This window comes from Carya illinoinensis, chromosome 3, assembly GCF_018687715.1.
Source record: "Carya illinoinensis cultivar Pawnee chromosome 3, C.illinoinensisPawnee_v1, whole genome shotgun sequence".
Taxonomy (NCBI): domain Eukaryota; kingdom Viridiplantae; phylum Streptophyta; class Magnoliopsida; order Fagales; family Juglandaceae; genus Carya; species Carya illinoinensis.
In genome coordinates, this window is record NC_056754.1 from 24,709,562 (window position 1) to 24,725,656 (window position 16,095).

At 36.3% G+C, this 16,095-nt stretch overlaps 1 protein-coding gene across 1 annotated transcript; it reads left to right on the top strand.

Annotated features, from left to right (window-relative positions):
• Nucleotides 1-159: 159 nt before the first annotated feature.
• LOC122303909 (vacuolar sorting protein 18) lies at nt 160-16,095 on the top strand. Its single transcript, XM_043115904.1, has 23 exons — nt 160-661; nt 1,185-1,397; nt 1,496-1,635; nt 2,055-2,150; nt 2,404-2,471; nt 2,694-2,795; nt 3,731-3,875; nt 4,189-4,332; nt 4,430-4,549; nt 4,694-4,750; nt 5,801-5,860; nt 6,619-6,726; nt 7,404-7,546; nt 7,938-8,016; nt 10,142-10,204; nt 10,301-10,431; nt 10,714-10,819; nt 11,428-11,616; nt 11,827-12,054; nt 13,743-13,898; nt 14,622-14,783; nt 15,355-15,474; nt 15,698-16,095. The coding sequence occupies exons 1-23, from the start codon at nt 499-501 to the stop codon at nt 15,869-15,871; spliced, it is 2,967 nt and encodes a 988-aa protein (XP_042971838.1). The 5' UTR covers nt 160-498; the 3' UTR covers nt 15,872-16,095.

The window sequence follows — 16,095 nt, forward strand, 5'->3', positions numbered from 1 at the left end:
TTATCTTATATCTTTACTTTATTTCCTCACTTATTATTAGTGATGGGTTTTAAAAGGTAAGAGCCAGTCAATTTGGTTCCTAATATTGAAATAAGTAAGTTCATATTTTCAACTCTTTTATACATATTCTAGATACTTAAATTGCATTACGAACAATATTAAAAATAACAATGAAATAGCAATAAACGCACGAATGATTTTCAGTCATCCCTCAGGCTCATTCCCAATCCGATTGCGAAGTTTGGAACCTTCTTAGAGGAAAATATCGAACGGCTGAAAGGAGTTATGGCCAACTGGTAAATACAAAGTTTCCAGCCGGGAGCTCGAAACGACGTCGGCTGTTTGTTCCTCTGTGTTCTCTGTTTAGAAATTTTGAACCTCTCTCCGATTTATATTTCTGCAACTTCGATTTCCGGCAAGGTGGTCTTACAGGGAGTGAATTGGGGGTTCTTGGGTGATTGATATTTGATACGACTTGAAATCGTTTTGAACTCAAAGATGGATTTAGGGAGACAGGTATTTATGGTGGATCTTCTAGAGAGGTACGCGGCGAAAGGTCGCGGCGTAATCACCTGCATGGCCGCCGGGAACGACGTCATTGTATTGGGCACCAGCAAAGGCTGGGTCATTCGCCACGATTTCGGTGTCGGCGACTCGTCCGGTTTGTTCTTTTCCAATTTCACGATCTAATTCTAAACTGAATTGCTTATCTTTTATGGACGAATTCATTTCGTATAAAAGATATATGCTTGCTTCACTTCGTATGCGAATGCCAATGCCTCTGTAGCTCATTAATGGGAATTCGGGATCCTATAAGATTGCTTTAATGGTTTTTTTTTTTTTCGTTGTTTCGTGTGCTCGATTAGTGAGGTTAGGAGAATTACAGCTGGTTAATTCTGAATTTTCCGCTTAGTTGCCTGAGATGCTGTGGTTAGGAAACACTTTTTAGTCGTAAGACTGACTCGGGAAGTGATTTTTTATGCTGGAACCTAAATAGTTTAAATTTTCTGTATCTCGTGATCAACTCGAACTTGCCTTCATTTTTTAGCGGAGCTTTAAATCATCCACATTTTTTTGGACTGGATTGGCATGGTTTGGTTCTGTTCCTTTTGTACTTCTTACGTGAGCTTTTCAATATGTAGTTGCATAAGGTAATGTTATTTTCTTGTTTACTTGAGCTATAGAGATTGATCTTTCTGTGGGTCGTCCTGGGGAGCAATCGATCCATAGGGTTTTTGTTGATCCGGGAGGAAGCCATTGTCTTGCAGTCATTGTTGGGAGTGGAGGTGCTGATACTTTTTACACTCACGCAAAGTGGACCAAGCCCCGGGTTTTAAGCAAATTGAAAGGTCTCGTGGTGAATGCCGTTGCCTGGAATAGACAACAGATTACAGAAGGTAAGTTATCCGTGTTGGCCTTTGGATTTTTCGAAATGTGAATAATAAATATTCGTGTTGATTATTTTTAATTTATTTTTTGGTGGTTTTGAAAACAGCTTCTACAAAGGAAGTCATTCTTGGTACAGACAACGGCCAACTTCATGAGATTTCTGTGGATGAGAAGGACAAGAAGGAGAAGTATATCAAATTTCTATTTGAATTGACTGAACTTCCAGAAGATTTCATGGGTTTGCAGGTGCTATATTTTTCTGCCTTTTCTTCTTGAACAATGATTGTTGGTTGCCAGATTTTGCTTCTTTTTAACCCTTTCGTACTAGTCTTACTTCGATTGTCTGAATTATAATACTTGTACATGTAGGCTGCAAGTGCATGTGCTATAAGTTTCTTTTTTTCTCTGTTATCTTTTTGGATTCACGAAGTTGAGAAAGATCTGTAGGTAGACAAAATGCAGGAATGCCTTTTTCATTAGGAGAGGGAGAGAGAAAGGGAGAGGGGGGGTGGGGGGTTGCTAGGAATTGAAATAGCAGCTGGAAAGCTAGATTAAACCAAATCTGTCTTGATTTTCAGAAATTTCACTTCTTTGTGAATGGATTATATCGATCTGCAACTGTTTGTAAGGAATTCATCATTTTAGTCCTATTCTTTGTAGTGCAGATGGAAACAGCTAGTGTACTCACTGGAAATAGATACTATGTGATGGCTGTTACTCCCACACGACTTTACTCTTTCACTGGAACTGGATCACTGGAGGTAAGTATAACACCCATTCTAACGTTTGGAGTTGGAGTGTGTGTTTTGCACTTTCAGTGAGTTTTGATTACTTATATAGAAAAAAGTTAACATCCATTCTTCATCTGTCTTTTAGAAGTGAATGACTTTTCTACAATGAACATGTCAGATTGTGCACTGTACTCTGTAGCAATTTGTTATATGCTTATTGCATATGTCCTATAATTGTGTGGTATATTTGAATATTGGGCTTATTGTCCATTTTAAAATTTAGGCTCTTTTTGCAAGTTATTTAGATCGTGCTGTGCATTTCATGGAACTTCCTGGTGAAGTACCCAACAGGTAAATGCTATTTCTTATTCAAATTTATTTTATCACCTTATGGACAAAATCAGTGACAAACTAAATGCTTTCGTACTTTCAAAATTTTAAATTGGAGATATCAATTTTCTCTATTTCATCTATGCTTTCATAGTTGTGCTGCTTGCCTGGAAGTTTGTCTCCTGTTAATTCTTTTGAACATTATGAATATGAGAGCTCCTTGATATTTTGGTCAACTTTCAGTGAACTTCATTTCTTCATCAAGCAAAGAAGAGCCATACATTTTGCATGGCTTTCTGGGGCTGGTATCTATAACGGTGGCTTAAATTTCGGATCGCAGAATAGGTAGAGGATGAAAATATTGATTTTTTGTGGCTTATGTCAATTTGATTTCTTACGTTAGCTAGTACTTGTTTTGTGGTTTAATTTTTGGAACGTGCTTTTACTTGATGCTGCATCAGTTGTAGTTTCAGTATGAAATTTTCCTTTATTATATAGTATGAAATATTAAAATAGTCCCAATGAATTGCTTTTTGGACAGACTAGTACCTATATTCTAATTTTAAAATTTTTGTTTCTTGTGCTTTGAAATTTGATCATTATAGTCATTCCAATAGTAAACCATTGCAAAAGCTACACCGACATCAATGAATGTTTCCCACGTGTCCTTTCGCATGCCATGTGTTAAAAAATATTTTATAAAAATTGTAAAAAAGTCGTTTTAAAAACTAAAATTGTAAAAATGGTAAAATAAGGCATTGCCTAGGTTGCCCAACCATTTTTGGGCCATGTGATCCGGCATAACTTGGGTTGGTCCACGCATCGTTTGGGTGGTACCAGACACTACTTGAGTCATGTGCCCCAGTCATCGTCAGGGCTGTGCCTAGACGTGGCTTGGGATGACCTAGGCATTGCCTAGGTCACACCCATTAACTACCTCGGCCACCTAGGCTTTGGCTGTCCCAGCAGTTTTTTTGCCTTTTCTAAAATTTTTAAAAATTGTTAACATTAGTTTTTAATTATTTTGATCTTTTTTTTCACATGTGGCAGTAATGGAGCACGTGGCACTTAGTCATGAGTGTTGACATGACATATGTAGTAGATTATTGATAGTTTACTAAAGGAATGACTAAAATGATCAAAGTTGAAAGTATGGGGAGCAAAAAGTTCAAAATTAGAGTATAGGGACCGACCTGTCCAAAAGGCAAATCATAGGGACTATTTTAGTATTTAAACCATTTATCTATTCATTCATTTTAATTTGTAAATCCCTTTGGCAGTTCACCAAATGGAGATGAAAACTTTGTGGAGAACAAAGCTCTATTGGACTATTCAAAATTGTCTGAAAGTGCTGAAGTTGTTAAACCCAGTTCAATGGCAGTGTCTGAATTTCATTTCTTGCTTCTTATTGGGAATAGGGTCAAGGTGAGTATTTACTTAACACTCATGTACCTTTACTTATCAAGAGGCCCATTGTTTGTCAACCTCATGACTGCTAGATAATTCTTGGTGCTGGTAATAAGTATTATGTTCTGAATCAATGCTGGTAATAAATATGAGGTACATTAGTAACTTGGGCTATGCCTATTTACTTCAATAAATGTTATTTTACTTATCAACATAAATAAATAAATATGAGGTACATTAATCTTGTAACGTCTATAATGGGATTTTGTAGTTTTTTTAACATAAATATGCCTGAACAGCTCATTTGCTAAGTACCTTTTTATGTTTGTAGGTTGTAAATAGAATTAGCGAGCAGATCATAGAGGAACTTCAGTTTGATCAGGCATCAGAGTCCGTTTCAAGGGGTATCATTGGATTATGTAGTGATGCCACTGCTGGATTGTTCTATGCATATGACCAAAACTCTATATTTCAGGTTTTTATCTTCTGATGACTTTATCTCCTGTTTTTTGGTCCATGTTGCATGAGAAAGTACTTTTTTCCTATACTCCTGATTGAGAACACAATGTTAGGTGTCTGTCAATGATGAAGGTCGAGATATGTGGAAGGTTTACCTGGACATGAAAGAGTATGCTGCGGCTTTGGCAAATTGTCGTGACGCACTCCAGAGAGACCAAGTATATTTAGTACAGGTCATGACTAATTGATTCTATTGCTTTAAACACTTGGTTCTGATTATAGACCTCTATTGTTATTATGTTCTTTGTGCTCAGCATACATTCACCTACTAAATCTTGTTATCTTGGTAGTGTATAATAGAGTTATTGGTGGTGCAGGCTGAAGCTGCATTTGCTTCCAAGGATTATCTCAGAGCAGCATCTTTCTTTGCAAAAGTGAGCTCTCTATTACTTAATTTATTATGTCAATATATTTAAGTTAGAATATTGATAATTTATTATGCGAATATATTTAAGTTAGAATTACTTATCAAAAAATGTATTTAAGTTAGAATATTGATGTGTTGCCTTGGATTTGGTTATATTTATTTGATTTCTTGTGGATGAACTTGATATTCATGATATCATCCCAAAGACATACTGAAAAATCCCATACATGTTTCACCTATTGGGCTCATTCGATTTTGAACAATGGCTATAACTCTAAAGGGTTCCCACTACCTGATCACCCAAACAGTTCCAACCTTTTTTGTTCTCAATCGGTAAGACATTTCTTAATATTCCTGTCAACGAAATTTTTGCTATTAAACTTGACTAAAATGAAATGTCTTGCCCCCTGTCCAGACAAACCCACCTGATTTTAAGGTGAGTAAGCCACTCCTCTCTCAATTGGGTATGGTCACAACCCGTGTTTGATCTTTTGAAGGATATTACATGTGATTTATGTAATATGTGTTTTCAAATAGAACTTTGATTTTCATCTTTGAGTCCTCTGATCATGAGGGTGTTTAACATAGATACAACTCGTTGTGATCCTTAATTTATAACACTACACTCTCCTCCTACCAGTTTTCCATGGTCTTTTTATTACCATTTCTAGTTTATGCCTGAGAGGAAGATACCTTTATTATTCACTTATCTTTCTTCACTTCCTCTTTCGGTGCTCTGTATCTTCACATTTCTTCAATTCCAATTATGCTGCTTCATTATGTTATCATTGAATTGGCTCTAACTCGGTAAATAAATGTATATCAAGTTTTTATAACTCTTATTAGCTCATGCAGCAAGAACATTGAAGCTTTTATCCTTTACCTAGCCCGGGAGTTTCTTGACAAATCTTTATTGGAGAAATCAGAAAAATTTTGAATAGTACTTAGACTGATTCTTGAGAAGTTTGATTCTATATCAATATGGATTTATGAGCTCTTTCTTTTGGTTATTTTATCCAGAAGACAATGTTGTAACTGACAGGCAAATGTTTTGCAGATTAACTATATATTATCATTCGAGGAGATCACTCTAAAGTTTATTAGCATAAGCGAACAGGTAACTGGAGTATTATTTTGTTCATGTGGCTTTGTGAAGATGCAGGGCAAATGATCTAAACTGCTGCATGCATTCTATAATTTTGGCTGCAACACAATTTTGATAGTTATTTCACATCAAGTTACTTGCTGTAACTAGAGTTGTATGGAATATAGCTTTCATATTGCCTTTCAAATTTATAGGGTTCATGCTGTGTTAAATTAATTCCAATTGGTCAAATACCCTTGACACAGTTTACATATTTCTTGACTGCAAGCCAACTCATTATGAGAATTTGTAGAAGGCTCGTGCAAGCTGCATATTTTCAGCTTTTGGTTGTAATTGCTGTTACCTACGTAAAAAACAGAAAGGCAGGATTTCTATTGGAGACGATATCTGGCATAATCTACTTATAAAAAATATATATATATCCGGCAAAATCTTTGCTTTATTTTTTGATGATGCGGAATCTCATCAACGCATTGTCTTTCAAACCGACCCTTAGGGAGTAAACACCGGATACAAGATCCCATCTGTTGGAACCATGTTTCAGGTAGTACAGGGAACTCCTAGTGTAGCATCGAACTCAGGATGTTTGAGTCTACAGCTCATCCCAAGCCTGCCCTTTGACCATTAGGCTGCACCTTGATGGATGCATATTTTGACTTTTGTCTATGGGATTTCCAAAATGATGGTTTTAATTATAATATGCATGAATTTGACTAGATTTTTTCGGACTGCAATGGTGAAACATACATTTACAATTTGCTTGATTGCAGGATGCTTTGAGAACTTTCTTACTGAGGAAGCTTGATAGTCTTGCAAAGGATGATAAATGCCAAATAACGATGATCTCCACTTGGGCTACTGAATTGTACTTGGACAAGGTTTTGTTTCTTTTAATGCATGGCTCTTGGAGGGATAACTTGGCTCTCTCTCTCTCTCTCTCTCTCTCTCTCTCTCTCTCTCTCTCTCTGCTATGCTAGACGGCTCTGTAAAACTTGGTTGTTAGTATGAATTAGGAGATCAAGATGCTTTGGTTTAATTTGATTCATCTTATGAAATGAGAAGTATTTTGATACCATTTTCCTTGCAATTTCTTTCCAATGATGTCTGCACTAAACAGTTCAAAAGATGTTCAGCACAAAAGTAAGTGTGTTTGTTTTTTTATTTCTTTTGAACCTTCATTTTGTCTCTCTTGATCTGAGTAATGTGGCTTGTTGTTGCTTTCATTAAAATAATCAAGGATCATATATGGTTACTCTACATTTAAATTCTGGCCAAAACAACGGTGTATTAGTTTTTCTTGGTTTTTTGTACATTCACAATTTCTGATAGGCAAACCAGTGGTCTTGTTAGCCTCTCTTATGCCTCATCTTGTGGACATGGTGGTGCAAAGGCATCAAAGCCGTTTTGAAAATCTGTGTCAGAGTTTTAGATTTCTTCAACATGTCTTATTGCATCTGAAAATTTTCATCCATCCCTTCACTCTTATAGTTACAAAGCACTGATTTATATGTTGCCGTTTCAAAACTAAATTCAGATTTCATAAAATGACTTGTAGATAAACCGGTTACTCTTGGAAGATGACACTGCTGTCGATAATCGTAGTTCAGAGTACCAATCGATCATTAAAGAGTTTCGAGCTTTTCTTGGTGACTGCAAGGATGTATTGGATGAAGCAACTACAATGAGACTTTTGGAAAGGTACTTTTATAAGAAGCCACTATAGATAGGTCAAAAAAAAAAAAAAAAAACAGATGAGTTTCTGAACTATTCTGTCTCAGCATGTGAGATTTGCTGTAAATGTCCCAATATCTGGCTTTTCAGAAAGAGTGAATAAATTATCCTAGATTTTGACTGTGTTCTCAAATAGCTTTAATCTTTTAAATGCATAGTGTGTAGTTAAGTTGCTAACATAAATTATGGTAACTTGGTTCACTTTTCGTGGTAAAGTGTATTATTGCTGTATATGTTTACTTATTTCTCAAGTACTGTGATGGACACTCATTTTGCATATATGTCAATTTATCTTGGATTTCTAGTCGGTTATAAGATTGCTAAAATAAACTTGTTTTCCGTTTGAAATATGCTACAGTTATGGTCGGGTTGAAGAATTAGTATATTTTGCTAGTCTGAGGGAGCAGTATGAAATTGTTGTTCACTACTATATTCAGGTGCTTTCGAAAGCCTTTTGAATTTCTCGTGGAATGTTGTTGTTGTTACCATTGCTGCTACTCATAGTTTCTGTAATCTTTTGATTTTAATTTTCTCATTCCCAGTCCTGCTATGTTTTTCATCATCATAGATCTTGGAGATTTTATTTTATTTGGTTTGGGAAACTTAGTCTAGCCTTGTAATTCAATTGGAAAATATGGGTTTTTGGTTCTACAGTGTGTTTTCCCCTCACCTCCCAGTCTTTTCCCCCAAGCACCACTTTTTTTTTTTGATAAGTAAAAATTTTATTCATCAAATGCAATAGGTGCAGCCCATGTACACGGGAAGTATACAAAAGCAACACCTAAATACATTCTAAAGCTAGAAAAATGAGGACAAAAACTCATTGACCGCCCCCCCATTAAGTACAATAGCTGAAAACTAACTAAACAAGAAACACAAAAAAATTTCCAGAGTTCTCAGTTCTTCTACATTGCATTCCCTATTATTAAAACACCTCTCATTCCTTTCCAACCAAATGCACCACATAATGCACAAAGGAATTATCTTCCACGCAGCTGCCACTTGAGAGCAAGTATGAAGTCTAGTCCAACATGCAAGTAAGTCTACCACTGCTTTTGGCATAACCCAGGATACTCCGGATCTTCTAAACACACCATCCCATAACACTTAAGCCACATCACATTGTATAAGTAGATGACCCACTGATTCCACAGCTTTGTTGCACTTGAAGCACCACTCCATAAAAATCATTCCACGCTTTCTCAAATTGTCAATTGTTTGAATATTCCCAATTGCTGCTGTCCAAACAAAAAAAGCAACCTTTGACAGAACATGAGCCTTCCAAATACTCTTTGATAGGCATTAATTTGATTAATAGAAAAAGATCTTAGTTGTGGGGGATTTTCAACACAAAAGCCCTACGAACAAGTAGTTGTATATTCACCAGTATTAATTGGATGAGTACTTGTCCAAGAAACACCTCCTACTTATCCTCCTTTGGCAGGTAAACCTCGGGACTGCTTACCAAGTCCTAAAGAGTCTTAGAAAACAGACCTTTAGCTTCTACTGGTTTTAATAATGACATAGATGGCACTGAATTAGAAATATTAAAAGTAGTGTTTTGTCCAGGGAGGCTTGAAAGGTGTGTTTGGTAAACAGCATTGACCCTCTCCTGACACCAGTAAATCATTTTTCAGCTTTTCCATTTTGAGTAAGAACCCCAGTCTATCACAACTGGGGACCAATACATTCACTTCTTAACATACCATAAGCATGCTTGTTGCCTTTGATGTTAGTTCACACCCCATAGAACTTAGCTTTATGATCTGGGCACTTAGATGTGAGTTGGGCAGTTTTTCTTTGGCTGGAAACAAAAACAAATAAGAATGGTGGAAAACAAAAATTAGATTTTTTATATTTTATATTTTTATTCTTATGATGAGGAATCCTGGAGACCATGCAAATGCAGTATGTCTTCAACTCGGTTAAACCCCGAACCTGTGTAACATTTCACCAATGGGACATGACCTGAGAAATTGATTGCACCCAAGGGTTTGAACCTTAGACTTGGAGGGAGCAAGCGACCAAGATCAAAGCCTTTACCACTTTAGCCAAACTCTAGGTGTTAAAGAAGCTGATATAGTTCAGGTAAATATTTGTCTTTTCACCAATGGGACATGGCCCCTAGAAATTGATTGCATCCAAAGGTTTGAACCTTGGAGGGAGCATACCACCAAGACCAAGGCCCTTACCACTTTAGCCAACCTTTAGGGGTTAAAGAAGCTGATATAGTAGTTTGATTAATGAGATCCATAGCAATCTAGTTAAAATGGAAGTTTGGTTTGCCAATTTTTTTGTGTACCCTTTCATATTATAATGTTGATTGTTTAGGTCGTAGAAGCTTATTGTATGGATTGGAACTGATAGGCTGAAGAGAGAAGTTATTTAATCGGTTTGCTTTAAGATAGAGATGATGCATTACATTGATAGTTTATTAAGTAAAAACTGTTAATTTTGTAATCCAATTGGTTGATATGATTCTACTTATTAAAAAAAAAAAAATGGTTGATATGATTCTTATAATTGACACCATGCCCCCACCTCCCTCGTTTTTTGATTCAGCAAGGAGAAGCAAAGAAAGCATTGGAAGTGCTCCAAAAACCTGCTGTTCCTATAGACCTTCAGGTAGAATCAGAACATTCCCCCCCAAAAACAAGATATGTGTTGGTTGCTCTTTTTCGCCAACTGTTGACCTCTGTAATGATTGAACTTCTTTTGTAGTACAAGTTTGCCCCAGACCTCATCATGCTTGATGCATATGAAACTGTGGAGTCATGGATGGCCACAAACAACCTGAATCCGAGGAAACTGATTCCTGCAATGATGCGTTATTCAAGCGAGCCTCATGCCAAGTAATGTGCACCTAGTTGCATCTTTGTTCAGCTATAAGTTCCTTTCACAATGTTAAGACCTGGGTTCACAAATTTCTTGTGATACTGTCAACTCTGGAATTTGTTGCACAGCACCTGATAAACCTTGCATGATCCTGGAAAGTGTCAGAAATGCCAATATTATTAATTTTCCACCCCTTTAATCCAATGGACTTTGAGATCCTTGAAATTTCAAACACTTCTAATTTTTGGTTATCATAGAAATACAAAATTTATCATGGTACAATTCCCTGTCTTTTGTAGGAATGAAACACATGAAGTTATCAAGTACTTGGAATACTGTGTTCATCGTTTGCATAATGAGGATCCTGGAGTTCACAACTTGCTGCTCTCTCTTTATGCCAAGCAGGTTGATTTGCTAACTTCAGAGTTTTGAAATAATTCCTTGAATGTATGCTTGTAAATCAATGGTGGCATAATGCTTTTTGCATGCTCCATCACATGTTTCATTAATCGCTGCACTTTGTATGGGTGTCATGGTGCGCTGGGATATGCTTGACTGATGCACGCTATAAATGAAATCAGCATGTCCAAGCATTACTATCAAATCTTGACTTTGCGTATTCTTTGATTAATGTATTATATTTACTTATCAAAAAAAATCTTGGCATGTCTTCTGTTTTTAAGAACTCAATGTCATGTTAGTTTCTGAGAAATGTATCATTTTTTCCATTAATAACCTCTATGGATCATATACATTGGAAGTTGGTCACACTTGTGTCACATTTGAGACATATGTACTTCATTTTATTAATCTTGTACGTGTGTTGCACATGGATACATGCATATGAATGTATATACGTATATATTTATATAAAAGCATAACTTTTGGCTAAAGTTCATCCATCACCATTTTAGATCTTTAATCTATTTGATGTCCTATAGAATTTATCTTCGTAATAAATCACATTGCACATGGAAATTGAATGTTTCTTTTTCTTTCAAAATTCTATTCAGGAAGATGATAGTGCACTTCTGCGTTTCCTGCAATGCAAGTTTGGAAAAGGACAGGAAAATGGCCCTGAATTCTTCTATGATCCCAAGTATGCCTTGCGCCTATGCCTCAAGGAAAAGCGAATGCGTGCCTGTGTACATATATACAGTATGATGTCTATGCATGAAGAAGCGGTTGCTCTTGCCCTACAGGTGACAGTTCAATGCTAACAATTTTGTTTAATTTGTATCTTGTCTGTTGTAGTTTTTTTTAACTGTAGCTGTGTCATTAGTCTTCGTAAGTGTAAACCTATGCAGAATCTGAGATTAGACACTAGCTTCGAACCTTTAACGGTTATCTTTTCTTTCATTTAGAAGGCATTTTTATATGGTTGTTGAGTAGTTCTCCTTTTGGTGTGCTAGGTTGACCCTGAGCTCGCAATGGCTGAAGCAGACAAGGTTGAAGATGATGAAGACTTGAGAAAAAAGCTCTGGCTTATGGTTGCCAAGCATGTTATTGAACAGGAAAAGGGAGCTAAAAGGGAGAACATACGGAAGGCTATAGCATTTCTAAAGGAAACTGATGGCCTTTTAAAGATTGAGGATATATTACCATTCTTTCCAGACTTTGCTCTGATTGATGACTTCAAAGTGAGAATTCATTTCTATGGTTTTCTTCTTCTTGTTCTATTGGTCACAATGATTCCATTCTTACATAAGGCTGCTTTTCTTCTCCTGGAAAATTAATAAATCTTTTGTAGCAGTTCTTGGCTTCTTAAATCAATCTTTTTCTGCACTCTCCTCCTTTGGAGAGCTTCTGTTGACTTTAAATGGGCATAACTTCCATGATTATGCTGTATCCTTTTCTTTTTCTAGTTTGGTGTCTCTATTGTGTACATATTTTGTACTTGGATTGTGACTTTTGAACTTTTTAATGATATTTTATTACAAGTTAAATATATATTCTATAATTATGCTCACGGTTCATTTTAGTTATCCAACAGTTCTTTGTACCAAGTGAGTCCAATTCAAATGGTTCTCTTCTTCTCACATCCAGATGGTTTTTCTACCATTAACTCTGGGCAAATTCATCCGTTTGATATGTGGATTTCTTTCTTCTTTATTGTCCAAGTGTAGTGGCAGTTTTCTGGGGTCCCAAAGTTAAAGAGCTTCTGGTTTAACTTCGTGTATAAATTGTTGGGTTTTTCCCCTTTTGTTAATTTTTGGAGTCGTATTTCATCTTGCACCAGAGAATGAATGTATGAGCTGCCCTTTCAGCAATCCCATAAGCTCGTAATGTGCAAGAGGGGTTGTTGGGTTTTACCCCTTTTGTTAATTTTTGGAGTCTGGGCTTCATCTTGCACCAGAGAATGAATGTATGAGCTTCCCTTTCAGCAATCGTATAAGCTCATAATGTGCAAGAGGGGTTGTTTTCTCCAAGGGCTAAGGCGTTTAGGACTTTCTTGCATCTTGCCTGTAGTTTTTGAGCCTCATATCCTTCTTTTGTTTTTCCCTTGGTTCACATAGCCCTTGTTCTTTTGTGCATTTGCTATTTTTCACCAAAGGCCTTAGTCCTAAACAAGAGATACCGACAATTGAATGCGATGAGGACTTCAAAGTTGGAAAGAACTATTAATTTATTGAAGATTTAAAATTTCTGAAATTTCCTTAACTGCCACAATTCACTCAGTGTTCTGCTGTGTGGGTTAAAAGATACTGAATGAGTTGACACAGGTTGATTGTTTTTTGCATGTGACATCATCAATCTTCTTTCTAAAGAAACAAATAAATCTAGTGGTGAAATGGTAGGAAAATTCAGGAAGGCAAGACTTAAATCAGAGAGCAGTAAATGCAAAAGGAAAATAAGGTTTAGAAGACGATCAAACTTCTGTAAACTTGCTGGTGTTTTGAACTTGTAGTACGTCTTTTATCTCACACTACTCCAAATACAATCAAACAAAAGAAAAGAAAAGAAATGTGCTACCCTACTTTAGAAAAACTCAATTTTCTTATGTGTCTTCAATTCTGGAGTGTAGTGGTGGGTTCTCTGTTTTCTCTTCCCTGGATGAAGCTTTAGGTATCTCTTTTGTCTTTTGCTTTCATAAGAGACCTGTTTTTAAGGCATAAGAGACCTGGTTTATTCCTTGTTTCTTGTTGAATAAATATATATTGTGACATATTGCCTCTTTGGAAATAGTTTTTTTCCCCTTTCAATCAAGATTGAAGATGATGTATCTAAATGTTCCTATCTCTAATGCAGGCCAATTTTCAGATATTTTATCTTGTTTAAATTTCCTGTTGATACAATTAATTCTTAAATTTCTTTAATATGTATGTAGGAGGCAATTTGCTCATCACTTGAGGATTACAACAAGCAAATTGAACTACTTAAAGAGGAGATGAATGATGCAACACATGGTGCAGACAACATCAGAAACGATATAAATGCACTTGCCCAAAGATACGCTGTGATTGATCGTGATGAGGAGTGTGGGGTATTACTCATCCTAATTTTCAGTTACCATGGACAAGCTGATAATTAATTGAATCAAGCTCCACTTGGTGTTTTTGTGTGCACGCATGTGCATGTCTTTGTAGATAATGTGCATTAGCAAATGTGCCACTTGTGTTAGATTGGAGCTGAAGCAAATTATCATGCTTGATTTGGTTTTCTTTGACAGTGGTACATCTAGTTTCCTAAAAACAACTTGGGCAGGTTTGGCAAGTGGGATGAGACACAAAATTCTCATCTCATCTCATCATTACAACTTTTTCAAATTTCCACACAAAATATAATAAACAATTCAACTTTTTTAAATTCCAATTCAACCTTTTAAAATCTCAAAACAATAATAATATTAAAAAATAAAATTTTAAGCTTTCATCTAAAATAAAAAATTCAAACCTACCCTTAGAGTTCCCGAACCAGCCTCCCTTAAACCAACCCAACCACCTTCCCCCACCCTGTAGTTGCATGTAGGGTTGAGAGTGGTGGCATAAAATTTGTTTATAGTACTATATGCTATATAGTTGTCTTAGCTAATAATTGAGCTTTTCCCCCTTAAGATCTGAAATGGAACTTCTGTTGCAATCTTTCTGATGCTTTCATTTATTAATTACTTTCGTAAGTAATATGTTTTTTCCTCCAGAGTTGACTAATTCTTTCTGATGTTGTGAACTGATTGCGTGCCTATAACTGTCTGTACGCCAATTATCAGGTTTGTAGGCGTAAAATTTTAACTGTGGGAAGAGAGTACCAGATGGCTCGGGGTTACTCATCAATAGGACCACTGGCCCCTTTCTATGTCTTTCCATGCGGACATGCCTTCCATTCACAATGCCTGATTGCCCACGTCACACGTTGTACCAACGAAGCTCAAGTAAGTTGTGGTGTTTTCCTTCTGCACTATTAGTTGATTTTATTTTAGCATGAGTGTCAATGTATGGCTAGACTATCATCATTTCTAGTTAGTTTATCACTAGCCCAGTCAAAAGGCTTTCTTACTGCACAAAATTGAAGTAAAATCATCATGTTCTATTATTTAGTAACTGGTAATGTTATTAGCAAGATGTGGTAGTTAACTAGATGGAGCACATCTTAAAATATGCTGCAGCAAACAACGTTGGAAGCTTTTTTTTTTCTAAATTAGAAATTTTTGTATATAGATTGATTTTTATCACAGAAACAGGCACATAGTCAAGACCATTGACGCCTCTGAATGTGCAGTTAGTTGTATTACTTAATTCTTCTGTGGCCATTATGGAGGAGGAAAAGAAAAGCAGAGTTGGAAGCTTAATCAATAATTTTGGTTCTTCATCTGTCTGCCTGGCTAGTGAATACATGTCTTTGACTTTTTAGGATTGGTATTGTCGTTTTTGCATATATTCCAGTAACAGGGTCTCTCTGGCACGATCTAAATTCTGTCCTCCCTTTTTGGATGAATGTTGCAGGCAGAGTCTATTTTGGACCTGCAGAAGCAACTTACTTTACTGGGTGGTGGGGAAGCAAGGAAGGATTCAAATGGAAGCGTAACTGAGGATTCCATAACTAGCATGACCCCTGCAGATAAGGTCTGTATTTCTATGTGGTTCTTAATTTGCATTTAGGCAGCATGTATTGGTGTACAAGAAGGCATCTGATTTGATTCAAACAGAGTTTCATGGCTTTGTTGTAGACCACCATTCACTTTTCACAAAAATTGCAAGTCTTGTTTCCTTGTCAGTGTTCAAACACAAGCCCATAGCTTCTCAAGAATAAGCTAAACTGACTAATTATTGTGCAATTAATGGGCAGCTCCGATCACAGCTGGATGACGCCATAGCCAGCGAATGCCCATTTTGTGGTGACTTGATGATCCGTGAGATCTCCTTGCCTTTTATCCTGCCGGAAGAAGCACAGCAGGTTATGTCATGGGAAGTAAAACCACATAATCTTGGAAACCAGAGGAGCCTTTCTTTACCTGTATGATAATGTCATGTCTGCCCAGGCTGTGCCTGTGTTCTCAGGGAGGTATGCTGTTGCCAGTAAGGTTGCCTTGCTATTTTCTTTTGCCTTCTGTGGTAATGTAATTTCCTGATGATTTGATTTCCTTAAGCCGATATTTATTTTTTCTTCTATTGTACAATCCATTTGAGAGTTTGTTTATTTATTTTTTATATTATGATGAATTATAAATGTAATTTTGATGGAAA

Coding starts and splice junctions, on each gene's coding strand:
- LOC122303909 (XM_043115904.1), top strand. CDS start 499: ATGGATTTAGGGAGACAGGTATTTATGGTGGATCTTCTAGAGAGGTAC. Junction 4,333..4,429: donor ACCAAAACTCTATATTTCAG/GTTTTTATCTTC, acceptor ACACAATGTTAG/GTGTCTGTCAATGATGAAGG. Junction 10,205..10,300: donor CTGTTCCTATAGACCTTCAG/GTAGAATCAGAA, acceptor CTTCTTTTGTAG/TACAAGTTTGCCCCAGACCT.